We start from the raw sequence: 12,834 nt of genomic DNA, 5'->3' as shown, positions 1-12,834 counted from the left end.
GTCTCCGGGTCGTCTCTCTGTACCCGGGGTGTCTGTACCGGGTCTGCGATCCCCCTCCCGTGTCTCCGGGACGTCTGTCTGTACCCGGGGTGTCTGTACCCGGTCTGCGATCCCCCTCCTGTGTCTCCTGGACGTCAGTCTGTCCCTGAGACGTCTGTCTGTACCCAGGGCATCTGTACCCAGTCTGCGATCCCCCTCCTGTGTCTCCGGGACGTCTGTCTGTACCCGGGGTGTCTGTACCCGGTCTGCGATCCCCCTCCCGTGTCTCCGGGACGTCTGTCTGTACCCGGGGTGTCTGTACCGGGTCTGCGATCCCCCCCAGTGTCTCCAGGACGTCTGTCTGTACCTGGGGCGTCTGTACCCAGTCTGCGATCCCGCTCCTGTGTCCCCGGGATGTCTGTCTGTACCCTGGGTGTCTGTACCCAGTCTGCGATCCCCTCCTGTGTCCCCGGGACGTCTGTCTGTACCCGGGGTGTCTGTACCGGGTGTGCGATCCCCCTCCTGTGTCTCCGGGACGTCTGTCTGTACCCGGGGTGTCTGTACCGGGTCTGCGAACCCCCTCCTGTGTCTCCGGGACGTCTGTCTGTACCCGGGGTGTCTGTACCGGGTCTGCGATCCCCCTCCTGTGTCTCCGGGACGTCTGTCTGTACCCGGGGTGTCTGTACCCGGTCTGCGATGCCCCCCCAGTGTCTCCGGGACGTCTGTCTGTACCCGGGGTGTCTGTACCCGGTCTGCGATGCCCCCCCAGTGTCTCCGGGACGTCTGTCTGTACCCGGAGTGTCTGTACCCGGTCTGCGATGCCCCCCCAGTGTCTCCGGGACGTCTGTCTGTACCCGGAGTGTCTGTACCTGGTCTGCGATGCCCCCCCAGTGTCTCCGGGACGTCTGTCTGTACCCGGGGTGTCTGTACCCGGTCTGCGATGCCCCCCCAGTGTCTCCGGGACGTCTGTCTGTACCCGGAGTGTCTGTACCCGGTCTGCGATGCCCCCCCAGTGTCTCCGGGACGTCTGTCTGTACCCGGAGTGTCTGTACCTGGTATGCGATGTCCCCCCAGTGTCTCCGGGACGTCTGTCTGTACCCGGGGCGTCCGTACCTAGTCTGCGATCCCCCTCCTGTGTCCCCGGGACGTTAGTCTGTCTCCGGGACGTCAGTCTGTACCCGGGGTGTCTGTACCCAGTCTGCGATCCCCCCCCCTCTCTCCGGGACGTCTGTCTGTCCCTGGGACGTCTGTCTGTACCCGGGGTGTTTGTACCCAGTCTGCGACGCCCCCCAGTGTCTCCGGGACGTCTGTCTGTACCCGGGGTGTCTGTACCCGGTCTGCGATGCCCCCCCAGTGTCTCCGAGACGTCTGTCTGTACCCGGAGTGTCTGTACCTGGTCTGCGATGTCCCCCCAGTGTCTCCGGGACGTCTGTCTGTACCCGGGGCGTCCGTACCTAGTCTGCGATCCCCCTCCTGCGTCCCCGGGACGTTAGTCTGTCTCCGGGACGTCAGTCTGTACCCGGGGTGTCTGTACCCAGTCTGCGATCCCCCCCCCTCTCTCCGGGACGTCTGTCTGTCCCCGGGACATCTGTCTGTACCCGGGGTGTCTGTACCCGGTCTGCGATGCCCCCCCAGTGTCTCCGGGACGTCTGTCTGTACCCGGAGTGTCTGTACCTGGTCTGCGATGTCCCCCCAGTGTCTCCGGGACGTCTGTCTGTACCCGGGGCGTCCGTACCTAGTCTGCGATCCCCCTCCTGTGTCCCCGGGACGTTAGTCTGTCTCCGGGACGTCTGTCTGTACCCGGGGCGTCAGTACCTAGTCTGCGATCCCCCTCCTGCGTCCCCGGGACGTTAGTCTGTCTCCGGGACGTCAGTCTGTACCCGGGGTGTCTGTACCCAGTCTGCGATCCCCCCCTTCTCTCCGGGACGTCTGTCTGTCCCTGGGACGTCTGTCTGTACCCGGGGTGTTTGTACCCAGGCTGCGACGCCCCCCAGTGTCTCCGGGACGTCTGTCTGTACCCGGGGTGTTTGTACCCAGGCTGCGACGCCCCCCAGTGTCTCCGGGACATCTGTCTGTACCCGGGGCATCTGTACTGGGTCTGCGATTCCCCCTCCTGTGTCCCCGGGGCGGGCGAGCGGTTTCCGAGCACCCGGCTGAGCCCGTTACGTGTGAGTACATTAAAAAAAATTGGGAAAACAAGACCCCGGCGCCCACCCACCCGCCACACACTCCCCCCTGGTCTCCTGGCACCCACCGCCCCTCGGGGAGGTAAACCACTCCACTCATAGCCAGAGGGGGTTCTAATGGGGGGCAAAGATTTTTTATTGAATTTTAAATGATAAAACTTTTATCAGGGTGGCTGGGACCTCCCAATAATCCTGAGACTACCCCCCCTCTCCAGCCCCACTGCCCCCACTCACCTCCATCCTGGCCCACCGGCTCCCCGCAACCTGCTCCCCCAGCCCGGGGGAGGCCGCTACGCGAGGCCGGGGCTCGGTTGCCAGGCAAGGCTCCGTGACGTCGCTGCCTGGCAACCAATGGCACCGCCCGCCGTTGACGTCATGCCGCATTAATGTGCGGCCGCTCTCCGCCAATCAGCAGCTCGGCCCGGCGGGTGACCTCATGGGGAGAGGGGCGGGCGCCCGACGTCAGCGCGTAAAGAGAAAGGGGCAGGGCCTGGGAGGGACGTCAGCTTAATATTCCTGAGGGAGAAAGTGAGAGAGAGAGAGATTGGAAGCGAGGCACCGAGACAGAGCCCGAGCCGCAGCACGGAGCCGGAGCCGCAGCCTGAACCGCGAGACCGGAGACCGGGAGGAGCAGCCCGAACCAGGACAGTAAGTAAGAGGCCTGGGGAGGGTGAACCCGAGACCCAGAGACCGCGGGATCGGAGACCGGGAGGAGCGGCCCGAACCGGGAAAACGAGTAAGAGGCCTGGGGAGGGTGAACCCGAGACCGCGAGGTCGGAGAACGGGAGGAGCGGCCCGAACCGGGAAAACGAGTAAGAGGCCTGGGGAGGGTGAACCCGAGACCGCGAGGTCGGAGAACGGGAGGAGCGGAGACCGGGAGACCAGGGGCAGAAAACAGCCTGGTGAGTCAAAAAACCCGGGGGCCTGAGACCGACACGACGACGCGAGGAGATCCGCCCAGAGCGCGGAAAGCGAATGAGTCCGGGGCACGGAGAGTGGACGAGTTTGGAGCACGGAGAGAGAGAGCGAGACCGAGACCCGGAGAGCGAGTGAGAGAGTCGGAAGAGGGAAAAAAAAAACTGGAGAAATAAGTTTTACCTAATTCTACCTAAGTTTCATTTTATTTAAATTTAGTTCGAAAAAAAACCTGAAAAAAGAACAACAAACCCGCGAGGAAAAGGAATAGAAACCCGAGAGAAACGATAAACTACCCGAACCAAGAGCCTGTGAGAGAAAGAGAAAGATAAACCTTTAAGAGCAGCTATATCAAAGGTGAACCCCTGAAAAACTCCCAATTTTGGACCTAAAAGTGGGCTAAGGTGGAACACGACACAAAAAAGAGAAGAAAAAAAAAAGTTATCGATCTGAGACAAAAAACAAACGACTACAATGAGCAGGGAAATGATATATCCTGAGCAATGCACAAAAAATAAAGCAAAGGAAAAATACAAGTACACAACACTAAAAAATAACCCAGAGATCCTCTACGTTGACTATACCACACACAAAGGGACTAAGCTGAAGAACAACCTCATATTCTACACCGAATACGTCACCTCCTGGAAGGAGACTTTACAAAAACACTACGCATACGTCTCCAGTGAAGGTATTGGCAGTGGAGGCAGACTGAAAATATGTAAAGATGGAAACCTAGATAAAGATGACCCCCTGCTAACCATAAGCTACTACAACAAAAATAGAACGATCATGATACAGGGGAATGTGGAAAATCTGGACTCCTTCGAAAAGGAATTCCCCCAGTTGAAAACTAAGGCAGACACAAAGAGGACCAATGGACAGGAAGCAAAAGAGAGTCGAACAGAGGATGATGAGAGACAAGTGGAGGAAGAAGAAGAGAGACCAGCAGAGGAAAACACCTCCCTGTCCATCTCCACCCCCCCCACACCTCTCAACGAAAACAAAATGATGAAAGAGAAACTGGCCAAACTACAACTTGATTTCAACGAATACAGAGAAACACTGGCCAAGAATTTGAAGGAGGAATTCAAGCAGCTAAAAACGGAACACGAGTCCAACATCCACGAGCTGATGAAGACTGTAGAGGAGCAAAGCAATGAGATCAAAGAACTCTGTACTCAACTAAACAAAACGAAGGAGACCGTAGAAAGGCTCAGCAGGCAACACAAACAGGCAGCAATCCCCCCTCTCAGACCATAACCAAATAAATATGTACCTTAAACTTTCTGCCCAAACTACAGACACAAAAAAGGAACCCAGTAAGCTCCATAAAATAAACCAGACATACAGATGGGCCCCAGACAGTGGAGAAAAATTCATCACAGCACTAAAGTCACCTGATCTCACAAGTAAAATATCAAAATTTAAAGAAAACCCATACGAGATCACCAGAGATGGTGTAAACATGGCCATAGAGGATATAAATATGATCTTCCATGAGGCAGCTGTAAAAGCCGACCTTGTGAAACAGAAGAGGAAGCGTCACAAAAGACAAAATAAAAATAAGAAATGGTTTGACCACGAATGCAAAAATGCCAGAAAAGACCTGAGAAAAATATCAAACCAAAAGCATCGCCAACCAAACAATCCGGACCTACGTACTAGATACAATGAAACCCTCAAAAGATATAAACACACCATTAGGAACAAAACACAAAACTATACCCACAAAATACTCGAAGAAATTGAAAACTCCACCAATCCAAAACAATTCTGGGAAATGTGGAATAACCTGAGTACAACACAATTGCAAGCATTACCAATCCAAGATGGCGACATCTGGAGAACACATTTTGAAAACCTCTACAAAGACATCCCAATAAACGAAACAAACCCAAGTCAACATCAATGTATCTGAAAAACAAATGCGGGGTCAAAATTGGAGACAAACGCACCGATTTCTTCACCCAGAGAAGAGGCGTCCGGCAGGGCTGCAATTTGAGCCCGACCCTGTTCAACATATACATAAATGAATTAGCAGACATGCTGGAGCAAAGCGAGTCACCAGGTCTCCGTCTCCTGGATGGAGAAGTAAAATCCCTGTTCTATGCAGACGACCTGGTTCTGCTGTCCCCCACAGAACAGGGATTACAGCAACAACTAGACCTACTCGACAAATACTGCCAAAATTGGGCTCTAACAGTAAATCTGAAGAAAACCAACATCATGATTTTTCAAAAAAGGCCCAGATGTCAGGAAAACAAATACCAGTTTACCCTCAGTGATACCACTATAGGACACACTATGAGCTACACCTACCTTGGTCTAACTATTACAGCATCAGGGAGCTTCAGCATAGCAGTGAATGCACTAAAAGAAAAAGCCCGAAGAGCCCTATGTGCAATAAAAAGAAAATTCTACACCATCCAAATCCCAATCAAAATCTGGCTCAAAATATTTGACAGCATAATCCTGCCCATTGCACTGTATGGTAGTGAAGTATGGGGCCCGCTAAATCACCAAAGCTACACTAAATGGGAAAAACACACAATAGAAGCCCTACATGCAGAATTCTGCCGAAGCATCCTTCGCATCCAAAGAAAAACGCCAACAAATGCATGCAGAGCCGAACTAGGCAGATACCTGTAGGGGTTTTTTTCCTGCTCTCTTGCCCGTTCTGGCCCCCTGCCAGGCTTTGTGCAAGAATTACCCTTGAGTGGTTCGACCCACCCCCCCCTACGGTTCTAGACCTTGGACTTAGATGCAGAGAACAGTAGTGCAGAGAAGAGGACTCAATAGACCAGGCTGAATAGCACGAAATGGATGCTTTTATTTTTGAACAGTTTGAAGCATTACAAAATACATGTCATAGGCACAGATTAAAGTAACTACAATCATGCACAAATTTATGAACTTGACTCTATGGAAATGGGGAACACACGGCACATCGAAAAAGGGGAAACACATTACGATTTCCCTTAACTCCCTCCCCTATACCTAAACTAAGTTTCGACCTGGGGAACTTGGGATCATGCTCACCACTCTCGAAATCGCGAAAAGGGGTTCGCAGCCTTTTTGACACCGCTTCCCGTCGTCACGTGGATTGGAAGCTTCTGGCGCAGTCGATATTCTCTCCTCCCTCGAGGCGGTGGGGTAGACCCAGCCTCGATGAGCGCTCGTCAAGGTTGAGATCCACAATCGTGGATTTGGGTTCATGGAGTAGACCTAGATGCAGGTTATGCACATGGGAGAATCTTGTGGCATCGATCGCCGGTTCTCCAGAGGGTTTCTTCTCCGTCGGCCTGGGTCGTCGATGATCTCCCGACCCCAGTACCCGGGCCACCCTTGTCGTCTTCTCGTCGTGGCCGAGCCTTGTTTGGCTGAACACCGGCCACGTTGTCCTTTTTCCGAAACCGTCCGTCTTTAAAAAGACGAAAACGTTTTCATCGATCTGCCGAAGTGGAAGAGGCGCCGATCCGGGCCCCGTCCGCCCTTCGTTCGTTCCTCGTAGAAGAAAGTTCTTGAAGAAATGGAAGCCTGAAGTCGCCCAACAAGAAGCCGTAGCAGTGAAGAAGTCGTACCTTAGATGGATTTTCAATCCATAGTTATACTCTTTTGGGACAGTCTTATCTCCCGCCAAATCATAGTCCTGTCTTTGTATTAATTTTGGCGGGCAGAAATCTCTGCAGGGGCGCTTTGTCTTGTAACGGAGCCGGTGATAACTTAAAGTGGCCTTCCTGGCCGATAATGTCTTTTAATGTCCTTTGCATTGTCACCGCGGCTCGGTTCGCATATTGATCGGTCCGGACATTTTCCTTGATGGCTGCTAAACGGTTTTTCCTTTGTACGATAAATGGGTATAAGTGTTTTTACATTGTCCGCCCATATCTTGATGGGCCCCATCCTGTACTTATAATCCATTGAATATGTATGCTGTTGCTCTGAGTTTCGGTTCCCAGATACTGGCTTTCGCGGGTTTACTGTCTTCAATCCACAAGCCTGACTGGCTTGCAGTAACAGAAATAAAATGGTTCATAAACTGATCACGGGGCCTGGCGGCCATTTTGTATGCCCTTTTATCAAAGGTTTTTCTGTGCAAGCTTACTTTGGTCAATAAACAGTCTTATTTTATTCAGTTTTCTTGCGTGATTTTTGCTGAAAATTGCGAATCTTACAGGCCCCCCTGTGATACTGATAGCTTGCTTAAAGTATCAATAATCCTTGATGAGCAAATTTTCCCTGATTCCCCACATCCAAACATTCCTGGCACTTAGCTATCTATGACCCTCACGACACATGCAGTTCCCATTTCCGCAGAAAACGAAAATTACCTTTTGTACATTTGGACAATCATAGACAGCGTATTTTAAACTATAACACATTCACTTGTCAGATGTGTGGGGGTTGATACCCCCTGGCACCATCTGCATGCATCTTTTATTAATCCAAAAAAACTTAAGAACAACTAATAACATAACAATACTTATTTCCTTATAACCCAAAACAATCACAAAAAAATTTAAATGGAGGGACGCTTAATCTTATACTAGCAGCTTAGAGTGGGGTATCTGCTTCCCCCATTCGCACATAGCGTTCTCTCCATTCTCCTGTGTTCTCGTGCCTCTGGAGGCGTTTGCCTCTTTTGCAATGCACGAAGAGCAAAAATATCACAATCAAAACCTGACATACTACTAGGATATGGGATGCTATTCTAATCCAGGCTGGGATTTCTATGTTGGTGAACAAGTCCCACCATGGTGGGATGGTTATGTCCAATATGTCTTTTCCTATCTCTAAAGTCTTCTGCTCCAGTGTGTAGAAATGTTTCTGCGAAATTATAACGGCTTTTAAAATCTTGCTGAGGTGTTCGGGAAGAGGGGGAATGACATAACCAAAATGCGCGACAAATCGTTGTAAGTCTGTGAAATTCTCTTTGATAGTGATGTGTACGGTGGAGGGCGCAGGAATGGGGACAATTCATTGTTGTGCCACTTGAACCTCGGCCCTGGGTTTGAAACAGAAACTGCTATCACCAACCGAACACCACTCGTGTTGTCCATATCGGTACTGAGGCGCTGCAGTGGTGACGCAGTATGTCCCACCCCCGATATATGCTACCTGTGGGGGCACATGGTCCTCTGCCATTGCCTCCATGGTGCAATTCACCGGCTTTGCGCTAGCAGTCCTGAACCCGCACTGCGGTTTCAGAAAGGCGTTCAAGTGCTGGGGACACAGGATGATGTGTGCTCCCCGGCTCCGACATCCCGAGAGGTCAGTGCCTGTCATCGTACGCTCCCATCTGATGACGTAAGGCGGGACCACTGCGTAACGAATGTGTGCGCCCCCCTGAATGACTCCAATGTTCTCTACTCTGTATACCGGGGCGGGCTTTGCTGCGGGACCCAACACCGGCATTCTTACTACTATTCCCATAATAGTGTGATTCGAATGTCCGCAGTCCACTGGAACTGGGTATGCTTCTGCGGCTAGCCTGAGCTGGCACGGGCTTAATGCATTCTCAAAAGGGTGGAGCGCTTGCAAGTGCTTGTTGCTGATCCAGGACGGGACCAAACCCTGTTTTAAATCCTCAAGATTACTGCGGCCCTCGCCCAATAACCACGCCCCGTACAGCACACAGGCCTCGTTTTGCGCAGCTTGATCGGACGCATTCCGATCCTCCTTAATGAGTGCATTTACCGTTCTCGCGTGTTTCTCCAGCTCAGCAATTATGTCCTTAAAGTGTAGTGTCATGGCCTGGTCCTCATGCAACTCAGAACCCACTACCTTGTTTTCGTCTGTCAATATGTTCCTTAACTGGGCTTTTAAACCGTTGATCTGTGTCTGCAGCTCCACGTTATCTAGAGCGTTGACAACAGATGTCCCGGTATTAAAAGCAGTGAATATGTCATTTACAGTACCCCTTCTTTGCCTCCCGACTCGATCCAAAACTTCTGGCGGTGTGGTGTCTAATTTGTCTCTGTCGATGTCGGCAAAGTCAAATTCGTAAAATTGTCTAAACATACGGGTTAACAGGACCTGGTATAATTGTTCCGTTTCTTTGGGACACCACTCCGGCAATCTTACCTCAGTGAGATTTAAAATCACTGAGGCCACCGCGTAGTGTACCCCTTGGTACAGCACCTGACCGGTGGGTACCAATACTAAACCGTTCCCGGGTCCCTTGGTGGTGGTTGGGCACCCTCCTTTCTGGGCTAGTGCTACCGGAAGCGTGGGCAGGGGCTTGCGTGGGCGGGTGATGAGTTCAGTGGCGTTCACCGGAATAGGGGAGTATGGGGCTCCGCACGCTCGAGTGCTAACATCCCATCTCATCCCCTTCCCTTCATCCTGCCACTGCCTCTGGAAGAAGATGGACACGCCCTTGGGGCAGACGTGTCTCGAACCCCACATACAGACATATATTCCCTCATCTGGTTCCCACCATTTGTCCCAACACACACGTAATTGTCCGTGAGTTCCCGTAATAGTCCGATGGGTATTATTACCCAGTCGCTCCCACTCGACCGTAGAGTTTCTCATGTCCTTTCCCAGCTTTCGTAGCCACCACCATCGCCTTGGTGGTACGTTCCCATTGCACACCAGACAAATCCTCTTTCCCACGGTAACGCTGACTCTGGGCGCTAGGATCCTCACTCGAGGGCACGTTAATGAAGTCTCTTGGTAGGCAAAACCGAAATTGCTGGAATATTCCGTAGAATTCGTTCCCAGCCAACCTGGCCATCTCCCTTGGTGGAAGTAGGTGGCGGTTTCCTCTACCTCTCGCTCCCCCGTCCCATCCGTTGCGATGGGGGCCGTGTCCCCGGAGCACCCGAAAATGATGACGTCCTTGGTGCGGCCTCAGTAGGCCCACCCGCACCCGATCGCCATGAACGCGACGACAATCCTTTCCATCGTATCCCAGGTTTCTGTAACCAACAAAATGATGTAGCCAGGCTCCCGATAGGTGCTGGCCTAAATTAATTGGACGCGCGGGTTCCTGGACCCCGCTCCCTAACAAACACACATACCGGGCAGACTTCAAAATTGTACTCTTAACACCATATACTTTACATTCCTTAAACTATGACCATAATTACCTAACTTAACTTATGTACAGCGCCGCCCTCCGTGGGGCGGCTTTCCGAATCCCTGTGAGGTCTGTCGTGTGCCACACCCTGCGGTGGGGCTGCATTGATCTTTGGCTTTGATCCCCCGCAGCCTGTCGCTGCTGAACGGGGATCATGTCTTCCTGGGGCTGCTTTAAACCGTGGTTGGGAAGGATGGGGAGAATCTGGCCAAAATTTTCTGGGCTGGGGCGCTCGAGCCGATCTACGAGGGGCTGCTTTGGGTTGGGCTCCCGGGGCCGATGGACCAGGGGTTGTGACTATTACCGTTACAGCCTGTGGTTCCTCCACAGCTGCCGGCTCCAGCTCCCCTCCCTCAGGCTCCGCCCCCCCGGGGTCGGGATCTGTGGCTTCTGACTCCACCTCACCTGTCCCTACAGGTAACGAGTCTCCACCCCCACTCCCTACCTCCCCCAAGCTTGAGTCGAGGGCGGGACTGCCGTCCTCTGACTCTTCCTCCTCCGTGATTGGGTCTAAAGCGAGGTTGAGCTGTTCGGGCTCTCCCCTGCCTAAATCCCATTCAAAAGATGAGACCTCCCACTCCAATGGGATGGCCTCTCCCTTCACGCAGGCTACTGCTCCAGCCTGTGTGGTCTGTGACACTGTTACAGGCTGAGGATCTTTGTTCTCAGACCTGGTCCCCTTTGGTGGCCCTTGTGTACCCGGTTTAAACAGTTTACACTGGTTGATGTGAAACCATTTGGTACGTCGGGGCGTCTTCACTGCATAAACCATGGGGCTGGCCTTGTCTACAATGCTGTATGGCCCCATGTACAGTGGTTCAAAACTCCCTATCCTGGCGTAGTTTCGGACCATGACCTGGTCTCCGACTACCCACTCTTGTTGTTTCCGAGGTTCCAACAACAGTTTATTTCCCTGGTGCTGTCTTCCCATGTTCCCAGCCGCCTGCCCATAAATCTGTCTCAGGCGCTCCAAGAGGGTTTGGGCGAATTTGTCCCGTTTCACCTCTCGGAGCTGGCCCTCAGTGAGCACCGGGGCTAGCACATGGGTGGGTGTTCGCATGATCCTTCCAGTCATTAACTCCTGCGGGGAATACCCCGTGCTTTTGGACTGGCTGGCTCGGATCCCCATGAGGACTAAAGGCAGAACCTCCGCCCATTTCTGGGGCGAGCCCATTGTCTCTTTCCTCAGCTTTTCCTTGAGGGTCCGATTCATACGCTCAACAATCCCGGATGACTGGGGATTGTATGCTACGTGCCACTTTCCCTCAATGCCCAAGAGCATGAGGGCGTTCTGCATTACTTGACCGGTGAACTGACTCCCTTGGTCGGACTCTACAAAACGGGGGAGTCCCCACCGTGAGAACACTTCCCGAATCAAGATCTTAGCAGTACCCAGTGCCGTAGCTGTTCTGCACGGGAAGGCTTCTACCCATTTGGTGAACACATCTACCAGGACAAGGCAGTACTTATAGCCTCCCTGGGCGGCGGGCAGGGGCCCTATGTAGTCGACCTGAATCGACTGCCATGGTCCCTCTACCCTCCTGATGTGCCCCATGGGCACCTTCCTTTTGTGGGGGTCTGGGTTGTTAGCAGCACACACAAGACAGCTTGCGCAGAACTCGCGGACATCGTCCCGAAGTCCCGGCCACCATCCCGCCTGCTCCACCCGTTGCCAGGTGACCTCAGGTCCGGGGTGTCCCGCTCCTGGACCCTCGTGGGCCAATTGCAGGAATTCCCTTCGGTGCTGCTGCGGCACAACCCACTGCTCCTCTCGGAACAGCATACCTTCTTTGACTGTGAGGGCTGCCGTACTGTACGGACCTTCTACCTGTTTGCCCTCTGTGATGGCTTTTAGGACTGCTTTTAGGGCGGGATCCAGGGTTTGGACGGTCTTTAGGTCTGGGGGCGGTGTCACCCCTGTGTTCCCGGGAATTCCCTCCCTGCCTAGGATCGCCGCCACGGGTCCGGGTTCGTATGGGTCCCAGAGAATGCCGTTGCGGGCACCCTCCCTGGCTAGCGCATCCGCCTGCTGGTTGCCCTGACTGCGGGGTTCTGTAGTGGAGTGAGCCTTCACCTTATGGATGAACACCTCTCCTTTCTCCCCCACAGCTGCTAGGATCTTCTCCAGCAAGGGCTTAACTGTTAAAGGCCGCCCGTCCGCGGAGGTGTACCCGCGTCGGGACCAGATGGCGAGGTACTCTGTACACGAATTGCACGTGAACATGCTGTCTGAGCAAATCGTGTATGGGGTTGGGAAAATCTCGGGGTGGGTAACCACGTACGCCACCGCGGACAGTTCAGCCTGCTGCGCGCTCATAGTGCTGGGGAGCTTAATTGCCAGGGCAATGTTTGCCGCAGGGTCATAAACTCCACACCCTGTGAGTCGCTTGCCGTCAGCTACAGTGCTAGAACCGTCTACGTAGATCTCGCGGCCTGTGGGATGTATCCCGGCCCGTAAACCTATGTTAACTTCCCATACCCCTTCTACGGAACATTGATGGGCTGTCCCGGGATATGCCATATTGGCTGCGAGCCTTGGCGCGCAGAGGCCTTTAACTTTGAGATCCATCTGGGAAAGGAGGAGGGTCCAGCGCGCAATCCGAGCGCTGCTTACGGTCCCATCCTTAATCCTCCCGTCCAGAAGCATATACGTGGGGGTGTGATGGG

General features: G+C 53.2%; 1 protein-coding gene across 1 annotated transcript in view; it reads right to left on the bottom strand.

Moving 5' to 3' along the window:
- Positions 1–2,501, bottom strand: part of LOC147110084 (interferon-gamma-inducible GTPase 10-like) — a 67,579-nt gene extending 65,078 nt beyond the window's left edge. Inside the window, exon 1 of the mRNA XM_086004039.1 lies at positions 2,400–2,501. Within this exon, the coding sequence (XP_085860165.1) occupies positions 2,400–2,405 (6 nt within the window). The 5' untranslated portion in view covers positions 2,406–2,501. The remainder of the gene's footprint in view (positions 1–2,399) is intronic.
- Between the last annotated feature and the right edge of the window lie 10,333 nt (positions 2,502–12,834).

Source organism: Somniosus microcephalus, chromosome 12 (assembly GCF_052327205.1).
Source record: "Somniosus microcephalus isolate GS21.2 chromosome 12, FLI_Smic_1.0, whole genome shotgun sequence".
Lineage (NCBI taxonomy): Eukaryota > Metazoa > Chordata > Chondrichthyes > Squaliformes > Somniosidae > Somniosus > Somniosus microcephalus.
This window is presented reverse-complemented; position numbering and strand designations above follow the sequence as displayed.